Raw genomic sequence first — 16,047 nt, 5'->3', positions numbered from 1 at the left:
TTGAGCAATTCACTATGCTGTTGAATATTAACCCTGTAAAAAAATGTTTGAAGAAATTTTCTTTTTATTTATAAAATCTGAAATGAGAACAAGTATGGACACAACTTTTAAGCTAAAATATTTTAGATAAGATAAGGAAAAAAAAACTTCATCAGCAACATTTTATATTGGCAAATTTTCAATGAAGTTATTTACATAAAGTAATTGGCAAATAAAAATAGAAAATGACATCATAGTCATGTCTGGCAAATGTCCAACATACATTATCTCAAAACATTTTAGATAAGATAAGGAAAAAAAGCTTCATCAGCAACATTTTATATTGGCAAATTTCCAATGAAGTTATTTACATAAAGTTATTGGCAAATAAAAAAAGAAAATGGCATCATAGTCATGTCTGGCAAATTTCCAACATATATTATCAACTACTATTCTATACAACGAAACTTTAAGATAACTCCAATTGAAAATTAATTGCTATTGCACAATATTGTGCAATTAGATATTTCTTGCTATTGTGCAATACTGTGCAATTGAAAATTTCTTGCTATTGCACAATACTTGATATGGAATCCTGATTTTTTGGACCAACTTGAAAACTGGGCCCATAATCAAAAATCAAAGTACATGTTTAAATAAAGCATATCAAATAAGCCCAATAATTTAATTTTTGTTAAAATCAAACTTAGTTTAATTTTGGACCCTTTGGACCTTAATGTAGACCAATTTGAAAACTGGACCAAAAATTAAGAATCTACATACACAGTTAGATTTGGCATATCAAAGAACCCATATATTCAGTTTTTGATGAAATCAAACAAAGTTTAATTTTGGACCCCATTTGGACCAACTTGAAAACTAGGCCAATAATTAAAAATCTAAGTACATTTTTAAATTCAGCATATCAAAGAACCCCAAGGATTCAATTTTTGTCAAAATCAAACTAAGTTTAAATTTGGACCCTTTGGACCTTAATGTAGACCAATTTGAAAACGGGACCAAAAATTAAGAATCTACATACATAGTTAGATTCGGCATATCAAAGAACCCCAATTATTCAATTTTTGATGAAATCACACAAAGTTCAATTTTGGACCCTTTGGGCCCCTTATTCCTAAACTGTTGGAACCAAAACTCCCAAAATCAATCTCAATTTTCTTTTTGTGGTCATAAACCTTGTGTTTTAAATTTCATTGATTTCTATTTACTAATACTAAAGTTATTGTGCGAAAACCAAGAATAATGCTTATTTGGGCCCCTAATTCCTAAACTGTTGGAGCCAAAACTCCCAAAATCAATCCCAACCTTCCTTTTGTGGTCATAAACCTTGTGTCAAAATTTCATAGATTTCCATTTACTTAAACTAAAGTTATAGTGCGAAAACCAAGAAAATGCTTATTTGGGCCCTTTTTGGCCCCTAATTCCTAAAATGTTGGGACTAAAACTCCCAAAATCAATCCCAACCTTCCTTTTGTGGTCATAAACCTTGTGTTAAAATTTCATTGATTTCTATTCACTTTTACTAAAGTTAAAGTGCGAAAACTAAAAGTATTCGAACGACGACGACGACGCAAGACGCAAGACGACGCAGGACGACGACGCCAACGTGATAGCAATATACGACGAAAAATTAAAAATTTTGCGGTCGTATAAAAATCATACAAGACTAACAAAGGCCAGAGGCTCCTGACTTGGGACAGGCGCAAAATTGTGGCGGGGTTAAACATGTTTATCAGATCTCAACCCTCCCCTATATCTCTAGCCAATGTAGAAAAGTAAAGGCATAACACTACGCACATTAAAATTGTTTATCAATGCATGCACAAGTCTGCCTTCCTCTTCCGCAAAGTCGCTGATTGGATCTCATGGGGCAGAATTTACCTATCATCAACATGTTAATGTTTTTCGACCTTAAAATGTTTTGTAAAGTTTGTCATTCTTTCACTATAAATTGAATGACCTATACTCCTTTAAACGAAATGCAATACCTTACCTTTGAACATGTCTGAGTCAACTTCAAAGACAAGTTTTTCTTGTTTATTAATGTAAAGAATCTCCATAAACTTCGGATACCATGAATTTGGCTGTCTCTTCGATAAGCACGACAATAAACGGTATGCAGCCAATATTTCACCTTTTTGTGTGTCAATTTGTAGTATTGCCTGTTTATCTATGTCATTGATAAGCTTTTCTTGGTACAACCATGGCAATATTTCTCTTGGTTTTATATTGTTGGAAAGTTTGCATTCAAATAAATTAATAGCGTTTTCCCATTGTTCAGCCTCTGCACTGATCGTAAAATTGCCTTCAATGAATTCGTTGAGCCATATCAATCCTGAAAACAATTTATGTGAATATTTTGATATTTAGTTTTTCAAAATGATTAAAAATAAGGGGTGCATTGTAAGTTGCATTATAATTCACAAGAGTGTTTAATTAATTCAATTATTGTATTTGTATGACACTGACAGTATGAAGTATAAAGTTAGTTTTGGAATTGAGATAAATCAAATATTATTTAGAAACATATACCTTACTAAATTGTGATTTTGTCATATGATTACGATAAATTTACCTGCATCAACTAAAGCTCTTTTGAATGCTTGCCATTTCCCAGGAATTTCTTTATTGTCTAAAAGGTCCAGTACTTTCTCCATTGCTCTCTGTGGTGATTCATCTTCAATATTACGAATTTCTCGTTTTTCTTCTATAGAAAAGTCAAAACTGAGGTCAAAACATCAGATGGTAAACAAAACTTTGTATCAAAGGGGGCGCCAATGTTTATTCTTTTCCTTAAAAACTAAGTATTTTTAGATCATGCGTAACCCATGACTGGCCAGGATCAAACTGAAAGTTGCTTGAAAAACTGAGTCAAATGAGATTAAATCATTTACTTGTAATATAATTATACATCACTAATGTGTGTAGCTTATTTTGATAAAATGGAACAAAACTAACAACTGCTGTTGAGAAATTACTTAAATTTCGACTTTTATAGTAGTTGAAACCTATTAAATAAATAGTAGCAACTGTTGTTTTTTTTAAATTTTTGTCTGAATTGTAGCTTATGTCCAGTTAAATCAAGCAAAAACACTATAGGTTTAATATCTGTAATTTAAATGTTTGTTACCTATCTGCATTCAGAAACAAAGACTGCAACTACCTGAAACAAGACATCCCAGGGATTGCTTTGGTATTATATTATTTCCCATATTATTATTTTACATTTGGTTTCTTAGATTATCCAGAGATGAACATAAAAAAAATCCCGTTCTAACACCGACGCAACATATGCACAATTCTAAAAACAAAATCTACTTATTGATACTGACAACGATTTCTAGAAAAGGTACCCAATGCTCACAATATTGTGTCCAATTAATAAGTTTCTGATTATCCTATTACAAAATTGTTTCGACTGCATTGACAAGAAATAATTTTCAAATAGATACATAGGTTTCTAACACAGAAACAATGCAGTCTAAACATATTAACATTTAAATTTTGATATTCACGTTTTACACGGTCCAATATCCAAAATGTAATTGTATACATGGTAATGTCCAACATACCAAGAACACAATGAACTTATCTTTTCATGAAAAAACAAGTTTAATTTTGAACCCGATTTTGACCAAACAAGAAAACTTGGCCCAAAATCAAAAATATAAATGCATGTTAAGATTCAGCAGATCAAAGAACCCCCCAAAAAATAATGTTTACTAAGATCAAACTCAGTTTAAACTTGGACACTTTGGACCAATATGTGGACCAACTTAATAAAGGGGCTCAATGTTAATACTTTAAATACACGGTAAGATAAGGCATATCAAAAAACCCAAATATTTAAATCTTTGGTGAAATCATACAAAGTTTAATTCTGGACCCTAAGGACTTCAGTGTGGACTAACTTAAAAATAGGCGCTAAAACAAAAATGTATATACCATGTTACAGTCAGCATATCAAAAATACCCAAGAGCTAAACTTTGAATTATAACCCCATTGAACATCGGTCGAGAAGTAAGAAATTAATACAAAGAACTAGTAGAGTATTATATTTGACCCATTTCCTAATCGGTAAGGGCCTTAACCCCCTCCCCCCCGAAATCAATTCACAGTTTCCGTTTTGACATTGAACCTTGTGGTACAATGTCATAAAGATCCATATACTTATACTCAAGTTTTTGCCTGGAAACCAAACGATTCTTTGTTGTTTTGGGCCATTAATTCCTAAAAGGTATTGGCTATAACACCTTAAACTAATTCAAACCCTCTTTAGAGGAATGGAACTATTTCATTAAAAATCCGTACATAAGTTAATGTTCTGAAACAAGACAAATACTTGTTTTCTACCTCTAATACTTGAACGATAAGGACAATGACCACCAGAGTCAATCCAAACATTCCTTTTTGGCACGGAACCTCGTGGTACATTTTCATAGAGATCCATAAACTTGTACTTAATTAATTGTATGGAAATCAAAAGTCATTGGACGTCGACGACGATAACGAATACAGCTCTATTCCATTAAATGACCGCAATGCAGTCGTAATAATAGCGCATCTTGATAAACGATAAAATAAAAATGTGTCCCAGTACACGGATGCCCCACTCGCACTATCATTTTCTATGTTCAGTGGACCGTGAAATTATGGTCAAAACTCTTATTTGGCATTAAAATTTGAAAGATCATATCATAAGGAACATGTGTACTAAGTGTCAAGTTGATTGGACTTCAACTTCATCAAAAACTACCTTGACCAAAAACTTTAACCTGAAGCGGGACGAACGGACGTACGGACGAACGGACGAACGAACAGTCAGACGGACGAACGGACGTACAGACCAGAAAACATAATGTCCCTCTACTATCGTAGGCGGGGCATTACAAACCAAGAGGACATCAAAAGGACCGAAATAGAACAACTAACCAGGTGCTCCGCAGGGCGCAGCTTTATACGACCGCAGAGGTCGAACCCTGAACAGTTGGGGCAAGTATGGACAAAACATTCAAGCGTGATACAGCTCTGAATTTGGATTGTGATCAAATTTTTGACATTACATGGGTTTTTTTACACAAAACAAATGTCAAGATTTTACAAATCAATTAAAGATTTCTTCTTATTTAAATCTAAAATTAAATAGTTGACACAGCATAGGTTTCTGACACAGAATGAATGTGGTCTAATGAACTTAAAAGTTTTTTTTTGCCTTTGAGCAATTCACTATGCTGTTGAATATTAATCCTCTCAAAAAAATGTTTGAAGAAATTTTCTTTTTATTTATGAAATCTGAAATGAGAAAAATTTAACCCCCCCCCCTTTTTTCACATCCCCGTTTCCCTTTTTCCAAAACTGATATCAATTCAAATTTCTAATGGAGTTTGCAACAATAACTACTCTTTTAAATACATCATAAAATATTAAAATGTAAAATAAAGTGCTTGTTATCACTGAATGGTAAAGATTGGTTGGTAGTAAAAGTGAATATATATTGTTTATTGTATAAAACAATAAAAAAAACCTTCATCAGCAACATTTTATATTGGCAAATTTCCAATGAAGTTATTTACATAAAGTTATTGGCAAATAAAAATAGAAAATGACATCATAGTCATGTCTGGCAAATTTCCAACATACATTATCTAAAACATTTTAGATAAGATAAGGAAAAAAAGCTTCATCAGCAACATTTTATATTGGCAAATTTCCAATGAAGTTATTTACATAAAGTTATTGGCAAATAAAAATAGAAAATGACATCATAGTCATGTCTGGCAAATTTCCAACATATATTATCAACTACTATTCTATACAAAGAAAGATAACTCCCAATTGAAAATTAATTGCTATTGCACAATATTGTGCAATTAGATATTTCTTGCTATTGTGCAATACTGTGCAATTGAAAATTTCTTGCTATTGCACAATACTTGATATGGAATCCTGATTTGGACCAACTTGAAAACTGGGCCCATAATCAAAAATCAAAGTACATATTTAGATAAAGCATATCAAATAAGCCCAAGAATTTAATTTTTGTTAAAATCAAACTTAGTTTAATTTGGACCCTTTGGACCTTAATGTAGACCAATTTGAAAACTGGACCAAAAATTAAGAATCTACATACACAGTTAGATTTGGCATATCAAAGAACCCATTTATTCAATTTTTGAAGAAATCAAACAAAGTTTAATTTTGGACCCCCATTTGGACCAACTTGAAAACTAGGCCAATAATTAAAAATCTAAGTACATTTTTAAATTCAGCATATCAAAGAACCCAAAGGATTCAATTTTTGTTAAAATCAAACTAAGTTTAATTTTGGACCCTTTGGACCTTAATGTAGACCAATTTGAAAACAGGACCAAAAATTAAGAATCTACATACATAGTTAGATTCGGCATATCAAAGAACCCCAATTATTCAATTTTTGATAAAATCACACAAAGTTCAATTTTGGACCCTTTGGGCCCCTTATTCCTAAACTGTTAGGACCAAAACTCCCAAAATCAAACCCAACCTTCCTTTTATGGTCATAAACCTTGTGTTTAAATTTCATAGATTTCTATTTACTTATACTAAAGTTATGGTGCAAAAAACAAAAATAATGCTTAATAGGGCCCCTTTTTGGCCCCTAATTCATAAACTGTTGTGACCTCAACTCCAAAAATCAATCCCAACCTTCCTTTTGTGGTCATAAACCTTGTGCTAAAATTTCATTGATTTCTATTTACTTATACTAAAGTTATTGTGCGAAAACCAAGAATAATGCTTATTTGGGCCCTTTTTTGGCCCTTAATTCCTAAACTGTTGGAACCAAAACCCCCAAAATCAATCCCAACCTTCCTTTTGTGGTCATAAACCTTGTGTCAAAATTTCATAGATTTCTATTCACTTAAACTAAAGTTATAGTGCGAAAACCAAGAAAATGCTTATTTGGGCCCTTTTTGGCCCCTAATTCCTAAAATGTTGGGACCAAAACTCCCAAAATCAATACCAACCTTCCTTTTGTGGTCATAAACCTTGTGTTAAAATTTCATAGATTTCCAATCACTTTTACTAAAGTTAGAGTGCGAAAACTAAAAGTATTCGGACGCCGGACGACGACGACGACGACGACGACGACGACGCCGACGCCAACGTGATAGCAATATACGACGAAAATTTTTTCAAATTTTGCGGTCGTATAAAAAGAGGTTAAGAGAAATTAATGTGTAAATTGGTAATGGAATTTGATGCGACTTTCGTACAAGTGGGAGGTTAAACGCTATAAAACCAGGATCGATCAACCATTTCTACATCTGACAATGTCTGTACCAAGTAAGGAATATGACAGTTGTTGTCCATTTGTTTGATGTGTTTTATCATTTGATTTTGCCATTTGATGATGGATTTTTTGTTTTGAATTTTCCTCGGAGTTTGGTATTTCTGGGATTTCACTTTTTTATGTTTAAATCAGTCGGTGTGTATATGTATGAAAATATAACCAAAACGCTTAGCTACAAGGCGACTTAAAAAGGAGAAGTCCATACAAACCCGACAAAATTAAGCGCTATCATTCAAGGGAACAAGTGAAAAACATCTGCTCTATTCCTGACTCGGTACATGTATTTGCTAAAGAAATGGTGAGTTAAACAGTTTATAAAACCTTATTTGTAAGTAAATAATTTTTATTGAAACCAAGTTCAAACATTAAACTCTTATCAATCACAAAATTAAAATATACATGTGATCATAAAATGAATCAAAATTAGAAAAAAAAATGCTTTTCATTGAAAAGGACTATAAAAATCATAGATACTACGTATACTGCCGAGTTATTTAGAGAACTTGTATTACAGATATATATATAGTTCCATTATATTGACAAAATAAGACGAGAAACCAAAACTGACATAATAGGTTAATATGACAATAACTGGTATCCAGCATCCGAAACTGTAAACATACATCACAGAAATACAACACAACTGACTAAACAATAAGCTGTCAGATTGACAGCAAAACAGACTTTCCTGCAGAGGTCAAACTTTGAGCAGTTGAGAGCAAGTATGGACAACAACATTTTGTACTTAAAACTTAAAACAGCTCTGAATTTGGATTGTGATTAAATAATTGATACAACATAGGTTTGTGACTCAAAATAAATGTGGTCAGGGACTGAAAATTTTGAAATTGGACTTTCCTTTTCCTACTACGGTCCAATATCCAAAAAAGTACATTGATGGAACCATTTTATCCAAAAAAAAATCAATTTTTCATGAAATACTTGTTAATTAAAACAACTTACGTTAAAAAAAAAAATGAACTCAAACTTGTATCCATGACCCAGTAATGCAAATATAAAATATGAAAAAAAGATATGATTTCACCACTAAAAATTGTTCCCTCAAATAAGATAGTTTATGATATGATCAAATCATAATCAAATATAATTTTAATAGTTCCAAATATTTTTTCTTTCATTTGTCATAGATTTATATCTTAATTAGTCAACAACTTTATCTACACAATGTTATGTAATGGAATATGTCCGTTAATACAAATAGAATATTATCTAATGAAAATGATATTTGAAAATCTTGAACCCCAAACGGGATCAAGTTAAAATTTAACTTTAACACACATAACAAAAATAAATTTCCATATGATAACTGTGACATCTACCTTCCAAACACACATGACTTTAAAAAATAGTTATAAAGGAATGTTTGACAACTCCTGACTAATCAATTGAACAGATACAATCATTGATAGACTATCTTTACATTTCAGCAACAAATACTATACTTGTTAATTTCTGTTCTAAAGGAAATAACTCACTCACATAATAGGTTTAATTCTGGTCGTGAAAATTGAATTTAGTCACAGGAAACAACATTTTATAAAATTTCATCAAAGCGTTTTTATGTAAAAGAACGGATACTATTTGGCAAGCGCCCGACCGCCCGTTCGCCCACTCACTGTGCATCCCAAAATAAATAAACGATTTGCATTCGAAAATCCGGTTAAAAATTCAAATAAACATGCAAATTAATTATAAATAAAATTCTCCACAGGGAGCAGCTTGATACGACCACAGAAGATTTTAGAAATGCATACTAGGGTTAAGGATGTGTATTAATATTAAGGTGTGGGAAAATTCATAATATCAGAAATGACCTGTCTATAAAATGATACGAAGGAAACAGTATATAGAGTTTCCTTATTGTCTAGTTCTGGAGGATATTAATATTAATGTGGCCCTATCAGAAGGGTTTGGATTGTTAAAGGTAAAAACGGTAATATCTGTATATGAATTTAAATAATCTAGCTTCTTTGATATTCTTTTTATTAAAAAGTTTCGAGAGGAACTCGGACACAAATGAAATAGAAAAGGTGGGTCAGGAGATATTTGGTTCCCGTTGGAATATCGACATTCTGCTAGAAAAGTCTACCTCCAAATTCAACCAATATTTTGTCAACGAGAAACTCCAACATACTGATCGTTTGTTCTTTGATGTAGCATAATTTGTTTTTGGGCTCGTTTAAAAAAATATGTAGAATTATATCCTAAAACAATACATTTGTAGAATATGGCACCATATGTATAGTCGAAAGCGTTGTAGATTATTTCTTTAAGATGGGTTTTAATTTTTCATGTGGTGTGGGGTGTACAGGGTGGAAAATTCATGGTTTTCATATGATTTATTTCAGAAAATGACTAAGATTTTAAAGCTTCCAGAATTTCTGTTGAGTCCCTAAGAATCCACATATATATGGTAAATGTCACTCCGCGAGTTATCATTATTACAGTTTTTATGTTATCCCTCTTTCACTATAAAATATAAATGTTTACAAACAAAACAAACCTGGACTAAATAGGGTCCCAATATTTCCTAATAAATCGGATGGTGTGACTTTCTGGACTATTTGTTTACGAAACAACTTAACGATCAGTTTTCTCCAATGATTATCAGTTGATATGTCGTCTGCAGCATTAACTGCATCCGGGCTCTCTGAATCAGAAAAGAAACTGAATTATACAATAAAAAAGTAAAATTTTCAAAAAATATTAAGTTGATTTCAAACAACAATGTTTTGTGTGTAAAGCTAGGCCTCCTCCAAATTAGTGGAAATATAAATATACATTACAAATTAAATAATTATAATCAAAAATATTGTTTCTGCTTGACGTTTTGTAGGACATAGGAACGCCTTATACGTATATATATCCTTAAGAAAAATATCCCTCATGATACATTGTACTTAAATGCAGAAAATTCCAATAAGTTGACTGTCTTGTTTATCTTGTCAATAACTTGGTTTATAAGCAGGTTACTTAGTGTGAATGTGTATTCATATTTTGCTATAGTAAAAATGTACTTTAATCATTCTAATCATTCTAATCATTTTATGTGCTTCCGATTTTAAAATTCATTTGATTGTATTGCTTAAATTTTGGGTACCATGATTGGTTAATAAAATTATCTTATCTTATCTTATCTATCTAAGATATATTACTTTTTGATGAGTTTGATTCCAAATCTTTAGCTGCTCTCTCCAATCCTACTTCATATAAACTTCTTGTCAACTCTTGATACCAATTACTGGAAGACGAATTAATGACTCTGTCTATCAAAACTATCAATCCTGCTTTGTTTCCTCTATTATAACATTCTGTTCCAATATTTTGCACATCTACTTCCAAAAGCACTCCATTATCTTTCAGAACTTTTGACAGTTTCTCAGGCTCAACTTCTTCATTGTTCAAGGCTTGAACTAATTTCCGTAGTCGTGGTATAACTTCTGGATTGTATTCTTTCAAATAGATTTTAGGAACAAAAACAAAATCTAGAAATAAAAAATTGAAATATATTTATTAGTTGAAAGAGTTTCTCTGAAATGGAAACGAAATGAAACTATGACAATGCCATAGCACAGTTTAGTTTCCTTATTGTCATGCATTTATCAGAACTGGTTACATGTTCCAGTTAGCGTATCTTTGTATACCTCCAAGCATTTTTTTGTTTAATTAGACGAATGTCCAAACACAGCTGAATATCATTACCCTACTTTAGCTCATCAACCATGTATCTTTAATGGTCCAAAACATGTTCAGCTGAAATGACTGCAATATGAAAATATCAATTTAAAAATCTGATTTGCCTTTGCTGGATTTACTTCCATTGGGATCAGAAATACTTGAAAGCGAAGGATGGTTTAGTACTTTTAAAAATACGTGAAGAGTTATATGACCTAAAGTGAACATAAAAAGAATAACCAAAGTAAAAGAAAAATTTGCATGAGAGCTTACGCGCCTTAGTTTCTTAATATTTTCTATATCTATTAATCAAGCCGTTTAGAGATCTCCTTGCATGTATCATATCATAGTTCTGTCTGTCTGTACTTTAGTTACACGACGAGTACACTTTGTAACGTAGTTAGTAAACTAATGAAATGTATGTAGTTTTTCAAATTTCTGATTGAATGATTCATATATTTATCCATCTATTTATCTTTTAATTTATCTATTAATCATCATCATTTATATATTTCAATTTTTCAAGTTTAATGATAATTCACTTTAACTTGACTGACTTACCCACATTCGTCAGTGCCTCAGTCAACGAGTCCCATTTGTCGGAGTCTTCACTGTGTAATATGGATTCCAATATAAAATTCACTTTACTCTCGTTGGTATCTTTCCTCGCTCTTAAATCATCGACAATATCTACAAACAAGTTTGATTTTAGATTACTTATTAGCTATAAAAAAATAATCTTACCAGCATTTTATCAGAATATTGTATACCATATTTTACAAGATGTATATTTGTACAAGAAAAATGTCAAAATTAAAAAAAAAAACAATGTCCCTTACATTGCACATAGTTTATCTGTCCAAGGTTAAATAACTAGAACAAAACTTTATATTTTATAAATATCTTAGAGCAATGAAGGTTTGAATGAAATGCAAAGCAATTTCAAACATCAATATATCCAAGGGGTATAACTCTTAAAAAACTGTCCGGGACATCGTGATATAAACCTTTCATAATTTTTTGATAAACATCTGTCAAAAATTGCTCACATGTGAGCGCTTAGGGACTTTCCTTTTAGAATTTTCCTCGGAACTCAGTATTTTTGTGATCTAACTTTTTACAATGTATTTTTCAATTTATATAATATTTCCAGGGACCAAATCTTTTTATAGATTTTTTGATATTCGAAATTTTCAGAGAGACGTTGATGACACAAATCTTTGATGTGAGTTTTATAAACATCAACGCAAAGAATTGTACACGTGAGAGCGCTATTAAGACAGGACAGATGAACGCCTGGTATATCTATGTCCCCTGCAACACGTCATACAAAAAAGGGGGTGTAGAAAAACGACAACAGAATATGAAACAAAACAGAGAAAACTAAAGACTGAGCAACAGGAACGACGCAGGTGATCCAAAGGATAAAAAGATCTAGTTCAACAAGTCGCCGTCGTCGTGTTACACCGTGACTGTTTTTCATTCAAGTACAAACTCGATGAAAGTATATTTCGGCATTGTTACATTTAAGGAAAAGATGATGGGATTGTAATTGAAGATATCCGTCGTAATCTGTGGAATAGATATTCCAAACTGTTAACCATGCATGTGATGACGTCCGTAAAATCTGATTGCGATTCAATGTGCTAAATCAAATCAAACTGTTCAAAACTTAACCAATTACTGCTGTTATCATGTTTATGGAGGTCATTGTTTACAAAATATAGAAAAATAATCAGGATATTCGTTTTGCATTTTCAGCTTCAATTTTTTACTACCGAACATATTTCAAATTGGAAGCAGGAAGTGAATGTTCATTGTAACTATTTAACATACGAATGCACACGCTTACATGTCTCGCTGGTTTTACTCATCATTGAATTTATGTTGAAAGTCTGTAACATGAAGTTTTTACCACAAGTATCACATATACATCAACATGATCACGGTTCAATTATTATAATGAGGTCAAAGTCAGATGAACCAGCCAGGTACTTACAATCATTCAATACACCAAATATAATTGACATGTTGCTTATAGTATCTGATAGACTGACAAAATTACGAAAATGTATCATTAACCAATGAACCCTAAAAATGAGGTCAAGGTCAGATAATACATGTCATACAGACATGTTCATATTACATTTATTCCATTCATCAAATACAGCTGACCTATCACTTTAAGATATTGAAAATACCCAGACCGAAGCACAAATTTTTTACATTGACCAATGAACCATGAAAATGAGGTCAAAGTCATGTGATATTGACCAGAATGACATGTATACCTTAAAATCATTTTTCAGGGGCGTAGCTAGAAAGAAACGATGTGGAAGCAAGTACCGCCGTGCGGAGCGAGGCGAAAAAAATTTGGGACCCTATTGTGCAGAATTTTTTGTTTTTGTTTTCGGTCATAGGACGGTCAAAAGAGGAACTATATGTAGATAAAAATTTATGAATGTAAAACTATTAATAAATCTTCTGAATATAGTAATACATAAACAACACATATTTGTGATACAGAATTTACTCAAAATTGTCCAAAATCTGCTCTTCGGGTCTGGAAACAAACTTCTCTATTACTTTGTCAACATTCACACTGAAATCCCTATGAATATGCAGTAATGCTATGTAAATGTCGTTGTTCATTGTTGATCGTACATTTGTTTTCAATTACATACGTAGTACCGTGACTGATAGATCTCAGGGCCATCATGGCAAGGTAGCACTCGCGAGATGTTATAACCCAGCGTACTTGTTCGGCATCGAGCGAACTCCAAATTGAATTCGTCAAAATTACATGCCAGAGGTCAGTTTCGTATGTCTCAGACAATATTGAGATTTGTTCGTTTGTGATATTTCCTACAACACGATGAAGCAGATACAGCGCAAAGAAGCGATTTTCTGATAACTTGACGCGACTCCACTCTCCAGTTCCCTTATCATATGGTCTATGAACGCAACAAATAATTAGACTTTCCAATACTGTTTTGGCGTGGTTGCAGCACGGTTGCAGGGTGATTGGCTCCGGTAGTCTGTCAACCACATCGCATCGGCATATTTTCAACGATACCGAAGGGATCTGATAATTCTAATGTCGATTGGTACATCTCATTCCAAACTGCAAACTGATGAACTGTACACTGTAAAATGTGCCCCAAAACTACATATCTTAGACTGAGTATTACAAATTCAAATCTTGTAAAAGACACAAGTTACCTTCCGATATTGTCATAATCTCCAAGAATGAAAATGAGGTCAAAGTCAGATGATACCTGTCAGACATATATGTACACCTTACAATCATTCCATACACCAAATAAAGTTGACACACTAAAGTAAAGTACTTGAAAAACAGATCTATAACAAAACAAAAACTTAACATTGACCAATGAAACACGAGTATGAGGTCATGGTCAGACAAAACCTGCCAAAATAACAAATGTCCATTACAGTCAGTCCATACACCACATATAGTTATCTTTTATTTAGAAACGGACTTAATCACGTAACTTCAACCTTGATTACTGATTTATGAAATTTGCAAACAAGATATAAAGCATCCAGCAGGTCCTCTACCTTCTAAAATATAAAGCTTTCTACAAATAGTTTACACAGCGCAGTCTGATAGTAATACATAAAAATTGCTGTATTTGTTCCATGTAATCTACAAATTTATGCAGTAACTAAATATATGACAGTTACATGGATTTAATTTTAGAAAATTTAAAACTTACCTGCACGTATTATTATATGATTATGTCATTGGTATACATGTAGTTGGTATAAAGATAAACCATGTAGGGAATATCCCCTCGGTATTGTATTGATTAAACGAACAATAGAGGGACAATAGCTTTTTGCAGTTCAATAAGTGATTTGATAAACAGTGTTAACGAATATTGTCCAAGTGACAATCTTCCACTGGTAAAATCAAAATCTAAAAAGATCTTACTAAAGAATTAATGTCATTTTACTATCTTCCATCTACGTTCTGTATCTTGTCTGTACTCAGAATAAATATCGTAGTGCAAACATACATGTAACAGTTTTTGAAAAATTATTACGATATATATAAATAAACCTTAGTTCCGTGATCAATATACATATCTGACATAGATTTTTCAAAACTTACCATCTCCAAGAATACGTTTTATTCTTCTGGAACAAATCAATTCCCCTGATTTAACGGTCTGTGCTATGAGAGAATTAAATATTTCCAAAACTTCTAAATCGTTTCTTTGTTGCTGATCACCGCTCTTACAAGTGTCCATTATCTATGTTCTACCTTTTACCAATGATGACGAGACGAGACTTATCTACAAAACCAAATATTAATCTGGATTTTTTCAAATCTAAAAATAGAATCAGCAGAGAAAATTTACATGACGTGTTGTTATTAATATAGTTATCTTAAAAAAAATTATAATACTTTACATATAGAACACCTTAAATAACAAATTGCAATAATCAATATATTTCTATTTTCAATTGACGAATGTCATCTTAATTGCAACTCATACATGAACTGAAAGTTGTATGCTAAATATTAGTCAGTACACGTGATACGTGTGTACGTAATCGATCTATATCTTTTTTGATATACAAGTGTGGACACAGATCAGTGTGGATAGTATGTTTTTGGATGTTTGACAGTGTGTTCTGACCAAAATAGTTCTCTGCCCCCCTCCCCATATGATTCTATGTTTAACTGTGTTGCTCAGTGAAAACCAACTATACCAAACACTAAAAGATCAGTATTGTGGTTTAATTTATATTTAGTTCTAGTGTTCAAAACTGCATGTAAGGGATGAGATATTAATTGCATGGATGGAGAAAGGATTCTGAAAAAAATATTCCTCAATATTGATTTCGGAAAGCAGCAAAATAAAAAAATTAGGAGAAGAAACAATTAGGTACATATTGACACATTTCTACATGATACGATTTCAATATTGGAGATAATATTTGAAAACCTGCATGCATGTTCTATCTTTTTATTATTCTATTTATTTTC

At 32.0% G+C, this 16,047-nt stretch overlaps 1 protein-coding gene across 2 annotated transcripts in view; it reads right to left on the bottom strand.

Annotated features, from left to right (window-relative positions):
* The window catches only part of LOC139519522 (ATP-dependent RNA helicase DHX58-like), a 36,046-nt gene extending 20,592 nt beyond the window's left edge, over nt 1-15,454 (bottom strand). Inside the window, exons 1-6 of one of the 2 annotated variants that reach the window (XM_071311642.1) lie at nt 15,166-15,454; nt 11,589-11,717; nt 10,508-10,837; nt 9,856-10,002; nt 2,576-2,707; nt 1,994-2,335 (exon numbers count right to left, since the gene is read on the bottom strand). In XM_071311642.1, the coding sequence (XP_071167743.1) occupies nt 1,994-2,335; nt 2,576-2,707; nt 9,856-10,002; nt 10,508-10,837; nt 11,589-11,717; nt 15,166-15,304 (1,219 nt within the window). In that variant the 5' untranslated portion in view covers nt 15,305-15,454. The remainder of the gene's footprint in view (nt 1-1,993; nt 2,336-2,575; nt 2,708-9,855; nt 10,003-10,507; nt 10,838-11,588; nt 11,718-15,165) is intronic. The other variant, XM_071311643.1, reaches the window with a different exon arrangement.
* Nucleotides 15,455-16,047: the final 593 nt, after the last annotated feature.

The sequence above is a fragment of the Mytilus edulis genome, chromosome 4, assembly GCF_963676685.1.
Source record: "Mytilus edulis chromosome 4, xbMytEdul2.2, whole genome shotgun sequence".
In the NCBI taxonomy this organism is placed as follows: domain Eukaryota; kingdom Metazoa; phylum Mollusca; class Bivalvia; order Mytilida; family Mytilidae; genus Mytilus; species Mytilus edulis.
The sequence above is the reverse complement of the archived record's forward strand: the minus strand, read 5'-3'. Positions and strand labels throughout refer to the sequence as shown.